Source organism: Panthera pardus, unplaced genomic scaffold (assembly GCF_024362965.1).
Source record: "Panthera pardus isolate Hobbes unplaced genomic scaffold, ASM2436296v1 HiC_scaffold_6, whole genome shotgun sequence".
NCBI lineage: Eukaryota > Metazoa > Chordata > Mammalia > Carnivora > Felidae > Panthera > Panthera pardus.
In genome coordinates this window covers 27,478,723-27,492,255 of record NW_026526991.1, presented here as the reverse complement: position 1 = coordinate 27,492,255, position 13,533 = coordinate 27,478,723, and the positions used below count along the sequence as shown (strand labels likewise).

General features: G+C 36.5%; 1 protein-coding gene across 5 annotated transcripts in view; it reads right to left on the bottom strand.

Annotated features, from left to right (window-relative positions):
- EEA1 (early endosome antigen 1) overlaps positions 1-13,533 on the bottom strand; it is a 114,443-nt gene that overhangs the window by 79,882 nt on the left and 21,028 nt on the right. For 2 of the 5 annotated variants that reach the window (XM_019446419.2, XM_019446420.2), the window contains exons 2-6: positions 13,205-13,297; positions 6,261-6,386; positions 1,601-1,725; positions 958-1,012; positions 800-865 (exon numbers count right to left, since the gene is read on the bottom strand). In XM_019446419.2, the coding sequence (XP_019301964.1) occupies positions 800-865; positions 958-1,012; positions 1,601-1,725; positions 6,261-6,386; positions 13,205-13,297 (465 nt within the window). Of the gene's footprint in view, positions 1-799; positions 866-957; positions 1,013-1,600; positions 1,726-3,870; positions 3,928-6,260; positions 6,387-13,204; positions 13,298-13,533 lie in introns of those variants that run through there. The other 3 variants (XM_019446421.2, XM_019446422.2, XM_019446423.2) reach the window with 2 other exon arrangements.

The following is a 13,533-nucleotide window of genomic DNA, read 5'->3' as shown; positions in this document are numbered from 1 at the left end:
TTCGTTTTTTCTACATATTATTTTTATATAAAGCTGTGTGTGTTTGTGTGTATACATACACATATACATAAATACCTATATTCTGTTTTTTAAAACCTAATACTGTTTAAAAAAATAACTAAAATTGTTAATACAACCATTTCCCCATATTTTCAAACAATCTTCAGTAATATTAACAGGGGTGCCTGGTGGCTCAATCGGTTGAGCAACTGACTCTTGATTTCGGCTCAGGTCATGATCTCACTATTGGTGAGATCAAGCTCATGTCGGGCTCCATGTTGAGAGTGCAGAGCCTGCTTGGGATTCTCTCTCTTTTTATCTCTCTCCCCCTCCTTCCCTCCCTCAAAAATAAGTAAACTTTAAAAATTCTTTTAAAAAGAATATAAACAGTAAACAGTTAATAGTAGTTCTTTCCCTACTAGTAGACAATTTAGTGATCTCCCATTTGTCACAACACAAATGCTCTGAAGAATCTCACTATTGTCTGAACCTATATTTTTTAACCACTTAGGGATATTTTCAGAAAATAAGAATAATGCAGCCTGGTATTAAGAAAAAAAAAAAAAAAACCCACAGGTCACTGATTCTTAATGGAGCACCTTTAAGAAATAACATCTGAGCTTCCAAAATATTTGTTTGCATTCATTAGAATTACAAAGGATATACACTGTAGGCTATTAAATACAGATAAATTCATTAGGAAGTTATTTATATCAGGCCACCTGCTTACAAAATGCTTATTTTTAACAATGAAAATAAACATCTAATAAACACACTTCAAGTATTTAAAAGCATTTACTTGCTGTTGCAGCCCTTGAAATTTTTCTAATTCTTTCTTTAATTCTTCTGAGTACCATTTTTCTTCCTAAGGAAAAAAAAAAGATTTTTAATTAAATTTCAAAAGATTTATTATCTGAAACACTGAAAATACACAAATGTAATCATTTCTACTCTTACCTTAAGTGAAGCCTGAAGGTCTTGGACCTCTTGTCTAAGTAGTGTTAAATCATCTCTAAACATATATTGGAGAAAAAAGGAATTAATAATTAATGTTCTCTAACAACCTGGTCTCTTAATAAATCATGGCTAGTGACTGCACATTAATTTCTAGTTTTTGCAATTCTTAAAAAAAAAAGCTGCTTAGAATTTTATGTATACTGGCATATATATATAACCCTTAGAAAAATAATTTTATTCTGAAAGCTCCTCATTCATAAATGGAAAAACACTTTATCACAGAAATGATATAATCATTAACTGCCTGAGGCCAGAAACAAAATATCTCCCATTAATTTACTAACCATAAGGATCAATACCTTCCTATTGTAGTTAGCATAAAATCTAAACTCATTAACAAGGACTATACAATCTATACAATCTAGTCCCTGTCTTAACACTCTCCTGCTCATTCACTCAGCTCAAGCAACACTGGCTTCTTTCTGTTCCTTGAGTCTTGTCAAACTTCTTACATTCTGTTCTCCTCACCTAAGAGTCAGTCTGACAAGGAATGGTGAGCACACTCTCAAGGCCCTAACACAGGAAAGAGGTAAGATCACATGCATTCATAATAGCATTACACTTCAAAGCAATTGTACTGTACCGCTTCAGAGCAAGAGCCTCTCCTCCATGACTTGAATCATTACCAGCATCATGAACTACCTCATAGTGTTTGAAAAGTTCATCAGCAGACCCAAGGGATTTCATACACTGGGGACATATGAAACCCTATAGAAAGAGGGAGAAAAAGGTTACAAAACTGTGTTGAATATTGTAAAATAGCAATTTGTATGTTATGAAATACGGTCTAATGTCTTACACCAATGGTGCCATTAGTAAATTGTAACTTACGATGTTAAGCCCAAATTCAGGTATTGTGCAAAAGTACATCACCATCTATTCTGATTGAAGTTTACAAAAAAAAAAAAAAAAAAAACCCTTACAACTATCTTTTAGGTTGAGTAAATTGATGGCTAGAGTACAGAATTCTAATTTGAGAAGTTCTAACCTAGAAGACTAGTTGAGAAGTCTGCCATCATATTCCCACCCCTCTCTCTAGATATCCCCTTAGTAAAATAACAGCTGTTCCAATCTACTTCCTAGTAATGATAACCAAAAAATTAAGAATATAAAGCATTCTGATCACTGAGGGAAAAGGTACTGTATTAAATAACTCATAATTACCACAGAGTATCCACAATGCTTGAGAAGTATTCTAGTCAGTAAATTCTTTGCTAACCTAAGATGAACACTGTAAAAGCCTAAAATTAATAGACCCATAAAATATTAAACACTTATAATATTCTCAGAATTATATGGTTATGGCATACAAGGTCCTACATGAATATTTCCTCAATGACCTAATAATCACTCTGATGCTGGGGCACCTCTCACTCTCCACAATTATACTGACACTTTCAACTATTCAGATTTACCTACGTTCTCCAAACCCACCACGGTATCCCACATTCCCGGGCCTTTGTATATACTGATTTTCCCTCCAGCACTACCCTTAGTAGCTTGTCAAGTTTCTACATTCCCTATAATGCACAACACACTGGAGCTTTTCATCCATGTTTCCCTAATGGCTACTGTATTATTTTTGAACACACTCTATATTTTCTATGTTATATATTTATTTTAAAAATATGAATAAAATAAATTAACGACTGGCTGGCTCAGTTGTTAGAGCATGAGACTCTTGATCTCAGGGTCGTGAGTTCAAACCTCACATTGGGCATGGAGCCTACTTAAAAAATAGATAAAAATAAAAAAACAAAAATATGAATGAATCTGGCAGGGCAGAATTTGGCAAAAAGACAGAAGAGCTTTAACATCTTGCAGGTTATAAAACTTTCCAAGGAATAGAGTGAAGTAATAAGTACTCCGAACAAGTAAAAACTTAAAAATAAACTTCTCCTTCATTGGGTGCTATACAAATAGCATATATTCATTTATTTATGTACATTATGTAGCAGAATGAAGGCTCACTGAGTACTAGGGAATACTGATATGTAGACAAACATTATCAGACAATGGTATAACATAAGTAAATATGAGGAACTATAGGAACACAGGAAAAAAAGAATCCAACTCTGCCTGTTGCAAGAGTTAGTGTTTTACAAAAACTACACAGAAACTCATTTATGCTATATGTATGTGTATATACGCTGGACACTGGAATTAGGTACTGAAGAACGAGTAGGAGACACTTGTCAGAAATAAAAGAGAGGCATTCTAACAAAGGTGTGGAAAGAGGTTTGAAACACAGACGTGCTGCGTTTGGAAAACAGAGGTATGTTCTGATCATAGAAGTAGAGCAAAGGGCAGGGGCACAACAGGTGAGTGAACGCAATGGTCACCTATGAAACTCTGAAATAAGCAAAGGTAGTAGCACTAAGTACTCAGGATGTACCTTTGCACATCTGAATGACGCCATTTGGCTCCAGAGGTATTTGATGCGCAGCACTGTCTTTTGAATGAATGAATGTCCCCAGCCTATGTGTTAATCTAGCTCATGTTATGCTCTTTCTTCAAAATCATCTATTATCTACCATTGTTTTTTGACGGCTCCACTTTATACCTAATTTGCCATTCTTACAACTTCTATTCGGTAACTGTTGTACCACAATAGTTAACATGCTTTTAGTGCAACAGCTATACTATTTAGCCGGTCATTTCTCTTTTGCATGTCAGCTTCTACTAGTATCTAGAAGGCAAATTACAGAATGTTCCCCAGAGAAGCCACAGACCAATTACACTATTTAATCTTTACAACTTTGGCTTTTTGACTATTGTCTCCACTTCCAGATTTTGGGTCTAGATATCTAAAGATACCAAGAAAGCTAACGATCACATTAAGGTATGCCATACCTTCTTAAAGCTTCTAAATATTACCAGGTTAATACTCCAGAAAGAACTGATTCATCCCTAAAGAGAAATTTTAGAAATTCAGTAATATATATTTAATCATAGAAATATTCCACCTAAGTGAATTTTCCATATGATTCACCTAAATGAATTTTCCATGTTTAAATAACACTTTAATTTTGGGACATTTCTAATAAAAATAAATCTTTCTAAAATACATATACTTTCTCACCTTCTTAAATAGAAGATACTAAACTGTTGTTTGGTGTTTCAGATGCATAAATATTTATCACTGAACGGGTGATTTTTACTCTATTAATTCTGGCCTCTTTAATTTCTGGACCCACAGTTTATAGTTTTTTCTTACACCCTGTTTTGTCTTTCCACAATCATTTCTTAAAATTATTCACATAGTGGGGCGCCTGGGTGACTCAGTCGGTTAAGCACACAACTCTTGGTCTCGGCTCAGGTCATGATCTCGCAGTTGGTGAGTCTGAGCCCCGTGTTGGGCTCCACACTGATAGTGCAGAGCCCGCTTGGAATTCTCTCTCTCTCCCTCTCTCTGTCCCTCCCCCACTTGCAGACTCTGTCTCTCAGAATAAATAAACACAGACAAAAATGTTTTAAAAATATTATTCACGTGCTATTTCTAGTAATGCTAGCCTGATATAGATGGGAAGGATAAAGAAAAAAGCCTATCAAGACTACATCACTCATTTATAATAAAAGTAACACAAGCTCAGAGTGAATATCTGAGGGATGCCCCCTGAATACAGTGCATGATCTTTCATTCATGGGCTTTGTAATACTAATTGTGGATATTAAGAGACTGCTTCTCTATTTCTTCGCAACCACCTTCGAGGGTAGATCGATAACTTCCACAAAAATGCTGTTAGTAAACGTTAAAACACTAAAAACAGCCAGCTACATTTTTCCCTTAATTATTCCAAATTTCTCACCAACTTCCAAACATGCACACACACAGACATACACACACACTCTACTTAAGATTACTCTTAGATTTCAGCGATCTCTAATCCTTTCTCAGATACACTACACTTAAAGAACTTACCTTAACTTGATATTTATGGTATCCTTCTTATACCAAGTGCTCTTTCAGTTAAAAATAAAGTTCTTATTTAAATGACAAGTAGGTGATATTGTCACTTTTGATTTTGGCTAACCCATAAAGAAGAAAAGTTGGCACAAGAGGTATGAAAGACAAGTGGTAAAATGCTAAGGAGAGCTCCAAGAATCTTTTAGGTCTCTCTTTTTGCTTGCACCAGGTAGCTAGTTTAACCAGTTGGTGTCTTCCTATATTGCACCCATTTTCCGTATCACCCTAGAAAATGTCTGGTTTAACTGTTCCCCAGTAAAGCTTTTCTGGGGTTCTCCTCAGGTTCAATCACCACTGCACTCTTTTTACAAATAGTATTTATCACAGAAATTGCCTGGGATAGAGATCATATCTTTTTTTATATTCTTTACTTACCAAAATATATGATGCATAAGAAGTACACTACAAATATGCCAAATAAGTGAATGTTTGGTGAAATCCTTTCTTATATATATAATTGCCAGACAGAAAAACACATGTCTTTTTTTTTTTTTCTTGTGTCTTTCTGGGTACAAGGAGTTTCATTCTTTTGTGAGACTTGCAAAAGAATCAGAAAAGCTATGTTTCTCTTTGTTTTTAGATTATTGCAGTGATTTTCAAAAGAAAGAGATAGATCAAGACCATCTAAGAAACTTTTTCCAGCCTGCAAAAGGGCAATACTTGCCCTCACTGGCTTCCACCCTCAGCCTTAGATATGGGCCGTCCCACACACTACAGAGAGACATTTGGATGATACACTGTTAATGATGAGTATGTGCCATTTGTCACCTTCCTCAAGTCTAGGGAGTCAAAACAAAGACTGAAACAATGGTACATCCAGGTTCTAATGCTGGATACTTTCTCAAATAAAAACAGCAACAATTAACATGCAAAGTCCTCTTTCTATATACGAGTATAAAGCATTTTAACCCAAAGCATTTTTAAATATGCGTTAATAAAACATTAACTAAATAATAAAGATACAACTTACAAATGGTGAAATCAGACATCATTCACTTTATATTTTGAATTTCATGGCAAAATTTATGAAAAATATTAACTTAAACTTTTATATTTGTTTACAGATTCACAAAAAAGACAGCTGCAAACAGTAAGAGCAATGAACCCAACTTCCCAAGAGCCTGCTTTCCTTATTGAACCTTCTTTTAAGCATGCATGATTAAAGCAATCCATATTCCCTTTGTAGCAGAAAAAGTTAAGCAACACCAAGGCAAGGAAAAACAAAGCTATTCTGCAACCATAACCAAGCTGCTAAAGCAAAATATACAGGACCCACAGTAACACTGGAGTCATTAAGAAGTTCCTGTCCTCTTGTTTCATTTTCAGCGTGCACTTGCTGGTAATGCTCCGACAAATCACTAGCAGTTATACATCTTTTCATACATAATGGACAGATGAAACCCTGTGAAATAACAACTTTTAGGAGGATATACATAAAAAGTTATTTATAAAACAAAATACAGACAATGAAAACAGACATAACAGGAAAATAATTAGTACATCTCTTTTTAGTATACATAAGGGAAATTTTCAAGTAGTAACTATATACAAAAACTGAAAGATCTATTCAAAGTAGGACGTCTAAAAGTAGGTCCCATCCTTATGCTGGAAATTCCCATTGGTTCAATTTTATTACAATTACCAGTTGCTTTAGTTGGAATATTATTATTCTTTTTGTTTATGACAGTCTGTCCTTACTTATCTAAGAGCCATTATTGGCAAGTTAGCTTTTATTTTCGATCAAGAAATGACAGGCAGTTATAACAAATAGCTTTATGCGACATCATGTTCTCAACAAAAAAAGTCCTTACAATGAAAGCAATTTTTAGTCTTTACCATAATCCACTAGCCTAAGACCCCATATTTGCCCATAGCCGTAATTCCCAGTAGGGGACTCTTCCTTCTAAATTTATGAACCAAATAAAACCATTTTAAGTCAATCTCCCCAATTCCCTATTCCTAACAGTATCTGTATTTTAAAATGTAGGCCATTACACTGATCTATGGTTTAATGTTTTGTCAGACAGGAAAGTAGAGGGATAAGAGAACAGAGGAACTGAGAGTATCGGAAAGTGAATAAAATGGAGAGTGTAGTGAAGGACAATAGGTTATAAACGCCATGAGTTTTTGTGTCAAAAATAATGTGGATTTGAGACTCAACCAATGCTAACTATATGACTTAAGGAAGTTACTTTACTTTGCTAAACGTCAACTTCCTCATCTATAAAATGGGGTTAATGTTAGTACCTATTCCTCTAGAGTTATCATGAAGTACATAAAATGCTTAGTCTAGTCATAAGGCGTTGTTCAATAAATATTCTGTCATTAGATGTATGGTTAGAGAGGAAAGGAAATGAAGCCAGGAAAGTTTGAAAGACCAGAAGATAGGAATTAAAAACCTGAAATATTCAGCAAGGCCAAAGAAGTAGTAAGAACATGAGAAAGTTTTTGAGAAGACAGGTAGTTGTGTAAGAATGGAAAGATACAGTTTTGACATCTCAGGTGAACTATTCTACTGCATAAGATGGAAGGTACTGCCATGAACTTGAGTAGCTAGAAAAAATTAATAAAGATCACTGGCATTGAAAACATTAAAAACTGGGAGACTTGGATGTTCCTTGAGTCACTAATGTCACTAAGGATATAACAAAGGAGAGGATGACTGTAAATAAGGACCCAAAGTGGGAGGGCAGGCAGGGCAGTAGTTAAGAGCTAGGCTTCGAATTCTGGATTCACACCACTCTTAGTAGATTACATGACCTTCAATTTCCTCATCTGTGAAATGGGGTAACAGTAACACCTACTTCATATGGGGGGGGGGGGGCTCATGAAAATTAAATGAGATAGTACATGCAAAGTGCTTATCATAGCATCTGATACAAAGAAAACATTCAACAAATGTTAGCAATGATTAATATCATTAATTCCTTTTGTTAACAACCCTTAAAGGAGATTAGCCAGAGGATGAAAGTGAGGAACGTGAATTCTTTGTTGTTTTCTCTTTTTTACTGATGAAAGAGTTGTCTTCTAGGCAACCACAGTCCAAAGTGCTGGAACCACAGAATAGTAATTCCTTAAAAGAACGCATCATTTGCATATTTTTTTTTTGCCATGATAGCTTTGTTCTGCCTTTGACTTTACTAGTTTCTTCACTGTAAGTTTCCACATACAATATTCAATCATTCACTCAAAATGTGTGTATCAAGTGTGATTACTGTGTTCCAGCCATTATTCTACGGTGCTGAGAACAAAATGATAAAATAAGGCACAAAGTCCCATCCTCAGGAAGCTTACAGGCTTCTTGGAAAAGTTATGAAAGAAAGTAATTACATTTTAGAGCACAAAAATCAGAAAATCCCAGTAGAACCGCCTTCAAACTATATTTAGACCCTCAGGACCTCCACTGTTAACCACCCTGTCACAATCAGTCTCACACCACACAGGGATCACTGCAACAGCCTTTCAACAGCCTCTCTGCTTCTATCCTTACTCCACGAACAGTTTATTCTCCACACAGCAGTGAGAATGTATCCTATAAAGATGTAAACAAGTTTTGTCACTTCCCTTGTCAGAACTCTCCAATGGCTTCCCATCTCATCAGCAGTAAAAACCAAAGTCTGTACAAAGGCCTGAAAGGCCCTGCATAAGGTGGACCTGATTAGCTCACAGACCCAAACTCTCTTCACTCACTGTGCTGGAGCCACACTAGCCTCCCTGCTGGTTTTTCAACATGCCAAGCATGCTCCTACTTCAGAGACTTTCCACTTGTTCCACATGAATGAAACATGGTTGTTCCAGAAACCCACATGACTCATTTCCTCACTTCTTTCAGTTCTTCCTGAGCTATGCCCTTCTCAGAGAAGTCTTCCCTGACAATCCTATTTGAAATTGCAACCACCCAAAACACTTCTTATGCCTCCTTCCCTGCTTTATTTTTCTCAATAACACCAGTTGTTTCCCTCTGTCCGTTTTCGTATGTTTTGGGGGTTTTTGCCTATTTCCACCTAAAAGAATATAAGCTTTACCAGGATAAAGGGTTTTTTTTAATGTTTATTTATTTTTGAGAGAGGAAGAGAGAGAGAGACAGAGCAAGACCAGGGGAGGGGCAGAGAGAGGGAGACACAGAATCCAAAGCAGGCTCCAGGCTCTGAGCTGTCAGCACAGAGCCAGACGCAGGGCCCAACTCACGTACAGCGAGATCATGACCTGAGTGGAAGTCGGACGCTTAACCGACTGAGCCACCCAGGTGCCCCTACCAGGATAAAGATTGTTGACTATTTTACTCACTGTCATATCTCCAGCATCCAGAACAGCGTCTGACAACAATAGATATTTGATAAATAAGTGTATCTCAGAATAATCATTATCAAAAGGATAGGAAGCACATGGAATAAGCATCTATCCTACATGTGAGTCAAGTGAAGTTTACTGAAAAAGTAATTATCTGTAATGAGACCTGAAGGATAATAAGATATTAACCAGGCAGAAAAGTAAAAGAACAGGTAAGACATGGGGATCAGCATACAGATGTCCAGAGATAAGAAAAAACTTGGCACACCTTAAAAGCGGGAAATCTGTATGCCTGGATCAAAGAGCATAAAGAAACAGAACCACACATATAAGGTCAATTGATTTCCCACAAAAGCAAAAATTTAATTCAATAGGAAAAGGTAACATTTCAACAAATAGTACTGAAACAACTATATAAAAAGCTGTGGTTTCCATATCCATATGGAAAAAATGAACCTCAACCACTATCCCATACCATACACAATATTTTAAAAGAAACCACAGACTTAAATATACACATTAAAATGAATTTTTTTAAGTACCATTGGTAAACATAGGAGAAAGCCTCTATGACACTGAGCTAGGCAAAAAAATTCATAGAACGACCCAAAAAGCACTATCCATAAGAGAAAAGGCTGACAAACTGGACTTCACCAAAATTAAAAACTTCTCTTTGAAAGACACCATGAACAAAATGAAAAGCAAACCACAGACTAAGAAAAAAACATAACATCACATATATCTGATTGTGGTGTAAAGTCGAAAATTGAGACCCAGTATTATGCACTCCTTTGTCAACAGGCGAGGGGAGAGCTTCACGTGGCCTAACTACAAGTTCCCTCCCCACTCTGCTCCCACAAATAGGGGCCTGCAGTCAAACACCCCTCCTCTTCACAGAGCCTCCATATGCCTAAACAGCAGGTTTCAGTTCCCTGTCAGCCCACAGAATTATTCTAACAAGCCAATCATATGCTCCAGGAACCAAGGGGCGCCTCATCCTCTTGATACTATAAACCTTGCCTCTCTGAGCCCGTGGTTGTTCATTTTGTTCCCGAGTCCAATCCTCATATGGCCCTTCATGGCATACAGTGTCCTCCTGGGCCATGCGTCTTTTGAATAATAAACTGCTGTTGACTTCATCTGTCCAGTGTCAGGTTAGTTTATGTTCAGCCGTCCCTGTGAGCCCAGGACAGGAATCCTTCCCTAGCCAACAGGGCAAATAGGAGGCAATCAAACTATCGACAAGACTTGCACCCAGAGTAGATAAATGATTCTTACAATTCAATAATAAAAAGAGAAATAATCCAACTTTTAAAGTGGTCAGATTTCCAGTTGCAGACAGAAAGGAACAGATACACTTTTCCCTATTCTTCCTGTTGAGCACACCTAACATCCCTAGACATTATATATAAAACAAACATAAGAAAACTCTGAAAGGTGAAGAGAAGGAAGACCAGCTAAGGATCTTGGGATCCAAGCACTGATACAATGATGAATACTCTGGGTTTTCTTTTGCATCATATATTCCAGACTGGGTGCTGGAGAAGCTGGCAACCTGGAAACTTCAGTGAGCGCTTACAAAAAAACCTGCCCTCTCTAGCCAAAGGAGCAGGAAAATGCGGGTCATCAATGAGTAGTTTAGTGTGTACTAAGGATGGAAGCCAGACTAGACAGGGATAAAGAGTGAACAAAGACATTTGCTTCTGGCGATTCATTATACTAAATACTCTGAACAACCATCCTGGTGATAACTGAAGGATATAAAAAATCACTTATTACATTACATATTATACACATTACATGTCTGATATAAACTGAATGTGTATCCTCATATTGGAATTATGTTGAAGTTATATTGAAATCCTAACTCCCAATGTGATGGTATTAGGAGATGGGGTTTTAGGGAGGTGATTAGGTCAGAAGGGTGGAACCCTCAGGAATGTGATTAGTGCCCTTGTAAAAGATCTCAGACAGCTCTCTTGCCCCTTCAGCAATATGAGGATGGCCACCTATAAACCAGGAAGCAGGCCCTCACCAGACACAGAATCTGCCTTGATCTTGAACTTCCCAACCTCCAGAACTCTTGAGAAGTAAATGTTTGTTGTTTAAGCCACTGAGTCTATAGCACTTTTCTTATAACAGCCCATACGAAGACAATATTACACATTATCTTAAATAATAAAATATGACATAAATATCATATGAATAAAGCAAGGCATTGCTTTATTTCTATTTCTTTTTTAAGTTTTTTATTTTGAGGAGGGGAGGGGCAGAGAGAAAGGGAGAAACAATCCCAAGCAGGTTCTTCACTGTCAGTACCAAGCCTGACATGGGTTCAGTCTCGCAAACTGTGAGATCATGACCTGGACCAAAATCAAGAGTGGGACGCTTAATGGACTGAGCTACCCAGGCGCTCTTCTGACTATTTCTTTAAAGTCCCAGAGACATTTCAAATTCCATATAGATGGCTGCTAAGGGCACAGAGTTAAAACCTAGGGTTTGTACAAAGTGGGATGCCAAGGTAAAAGGGAAACAAACTGAAAGAGAGACTGATAGAAAGAGACAGAGAGAGAGAGACAGAGAGAGAAATAGAGATCACCCAAGACCTTGACAAATATGTACCCAAGCACTGGGCATATGAACCTATAGAGCAGTATTATATGCCAATAAGAATAATTCATGACATGGGTAAAAACTAGTGGCAGGAGGGACAGAAAATAAAATGAGAATGTGAGAGAATGGAATCCAGAGCACAAGAGAATGGATAGAAATTTGATAAGAAAAGGAACTGTTTTCTGTGTACTAAAAAAGAGAGAACAAAGGTGCCAAGTATAGCTTTGGACATTCAGCCAATACTTCCTATGATATAGAAGGTGACTGAGGGAAGATGGGAGAGGGGAGCACACATGAGAGATGTGAGGATATAGAAGACAGTAAAACTATCTCAAAGAGTAGGAAAATGACCCTAAGAAGAAAATACAGCAGGATCACCAGGCACTGCTCACTACGCACTAGAGACTCTTTTTTTTTTTTCTTTTTTTGATCCAACTGAGGTCAACAATTAAACTTGCTCTTAATAAAGTTCAACTGATACTTTTATTCTCACTTTCATGGTCTTTTAGATCTTCTCAAGGCTAATACCCATATACATGAAATCAGATGGCCAGAAAGAGACAAAACAGGAAGATGAATGCATAGAGACAAAATCAGAAATACACAAGACAGAAAACAGACTCACCAGCAAACAGGTGTGGAAAGGGGAGCACAGAAAAGGGGAACTAGGTAGGCAGTACAACTGGGCCCAGAAAGGGGCAAGTGACAAAAACTGTCAGAGCAGAATGTGAGTGCATCCATATCTTAAGGACATTATTGGTGGTTTTTATGTTCTTCTCTTCCCTTTTCTCATTTTTCTATAATGAGCAAACAATGTTTGTTAAAAATAATTAATCATAATAAAGCAAATACTAAGGCTAACTTCTCAAAAAAATTGAGTTCTTTCTTACTTTCCCCATTACTTTTTAATAAACTATGAAAGATAAAAGTTCTTGCAAAGTTGTAAAGACAGCAAGTAATGTATAAACTTTATAGATAAGTTTATCTAATTTTTTATTAACTCAGTAGTTCATGCCAGTACAAACACTAATTAATCGGTAATTTTTATAAACAGATGTCAGAATCTTCCTTAAGTTCAGATGACATTAGCAATGAAGACAAATCAACAATATGAATTTTCAATTTTAATATACACTTTCTTAGTCTTAGAACTAAACACCGTATTTTTCTAGAAGTGTGATTCAAAAGTCATATTCCAGTTTGTAAGAAGGATGAGACCTTTCCTATGAAAGTTTAAATTACTGACCACTACTTCAAGCCTCTGCTTGTTTTCCTTTAATAATACCAAATTTTATTGCCAAATTATTATTTCCATACCTCTGAAGAGCTTTCATTATTGACATCCACTGTGTTTATAGGAGCAGCTGATGAGTCTAAATCAGAACCTTGAGAGCCAACTCTCCCAGGAGTCTGAAACAGAGAAGAGAGAAAAAAAAAATCAAAGTAGGTATTAATAATATATTCATAAACTACTTAATAATCTAAACAGTAAACAGGGCTAGCCTTACACATAAAAGAAGACAAATACCACTAGCAGCTATCCTTCATTGCAGAGTGTGCCCAATACCGTATCAAGGTCTCTGTATGCATTCTCTCATTTTTAGTCTTTCTAAATTAATAAAAAGTTTACATTTGTATATAGTGCC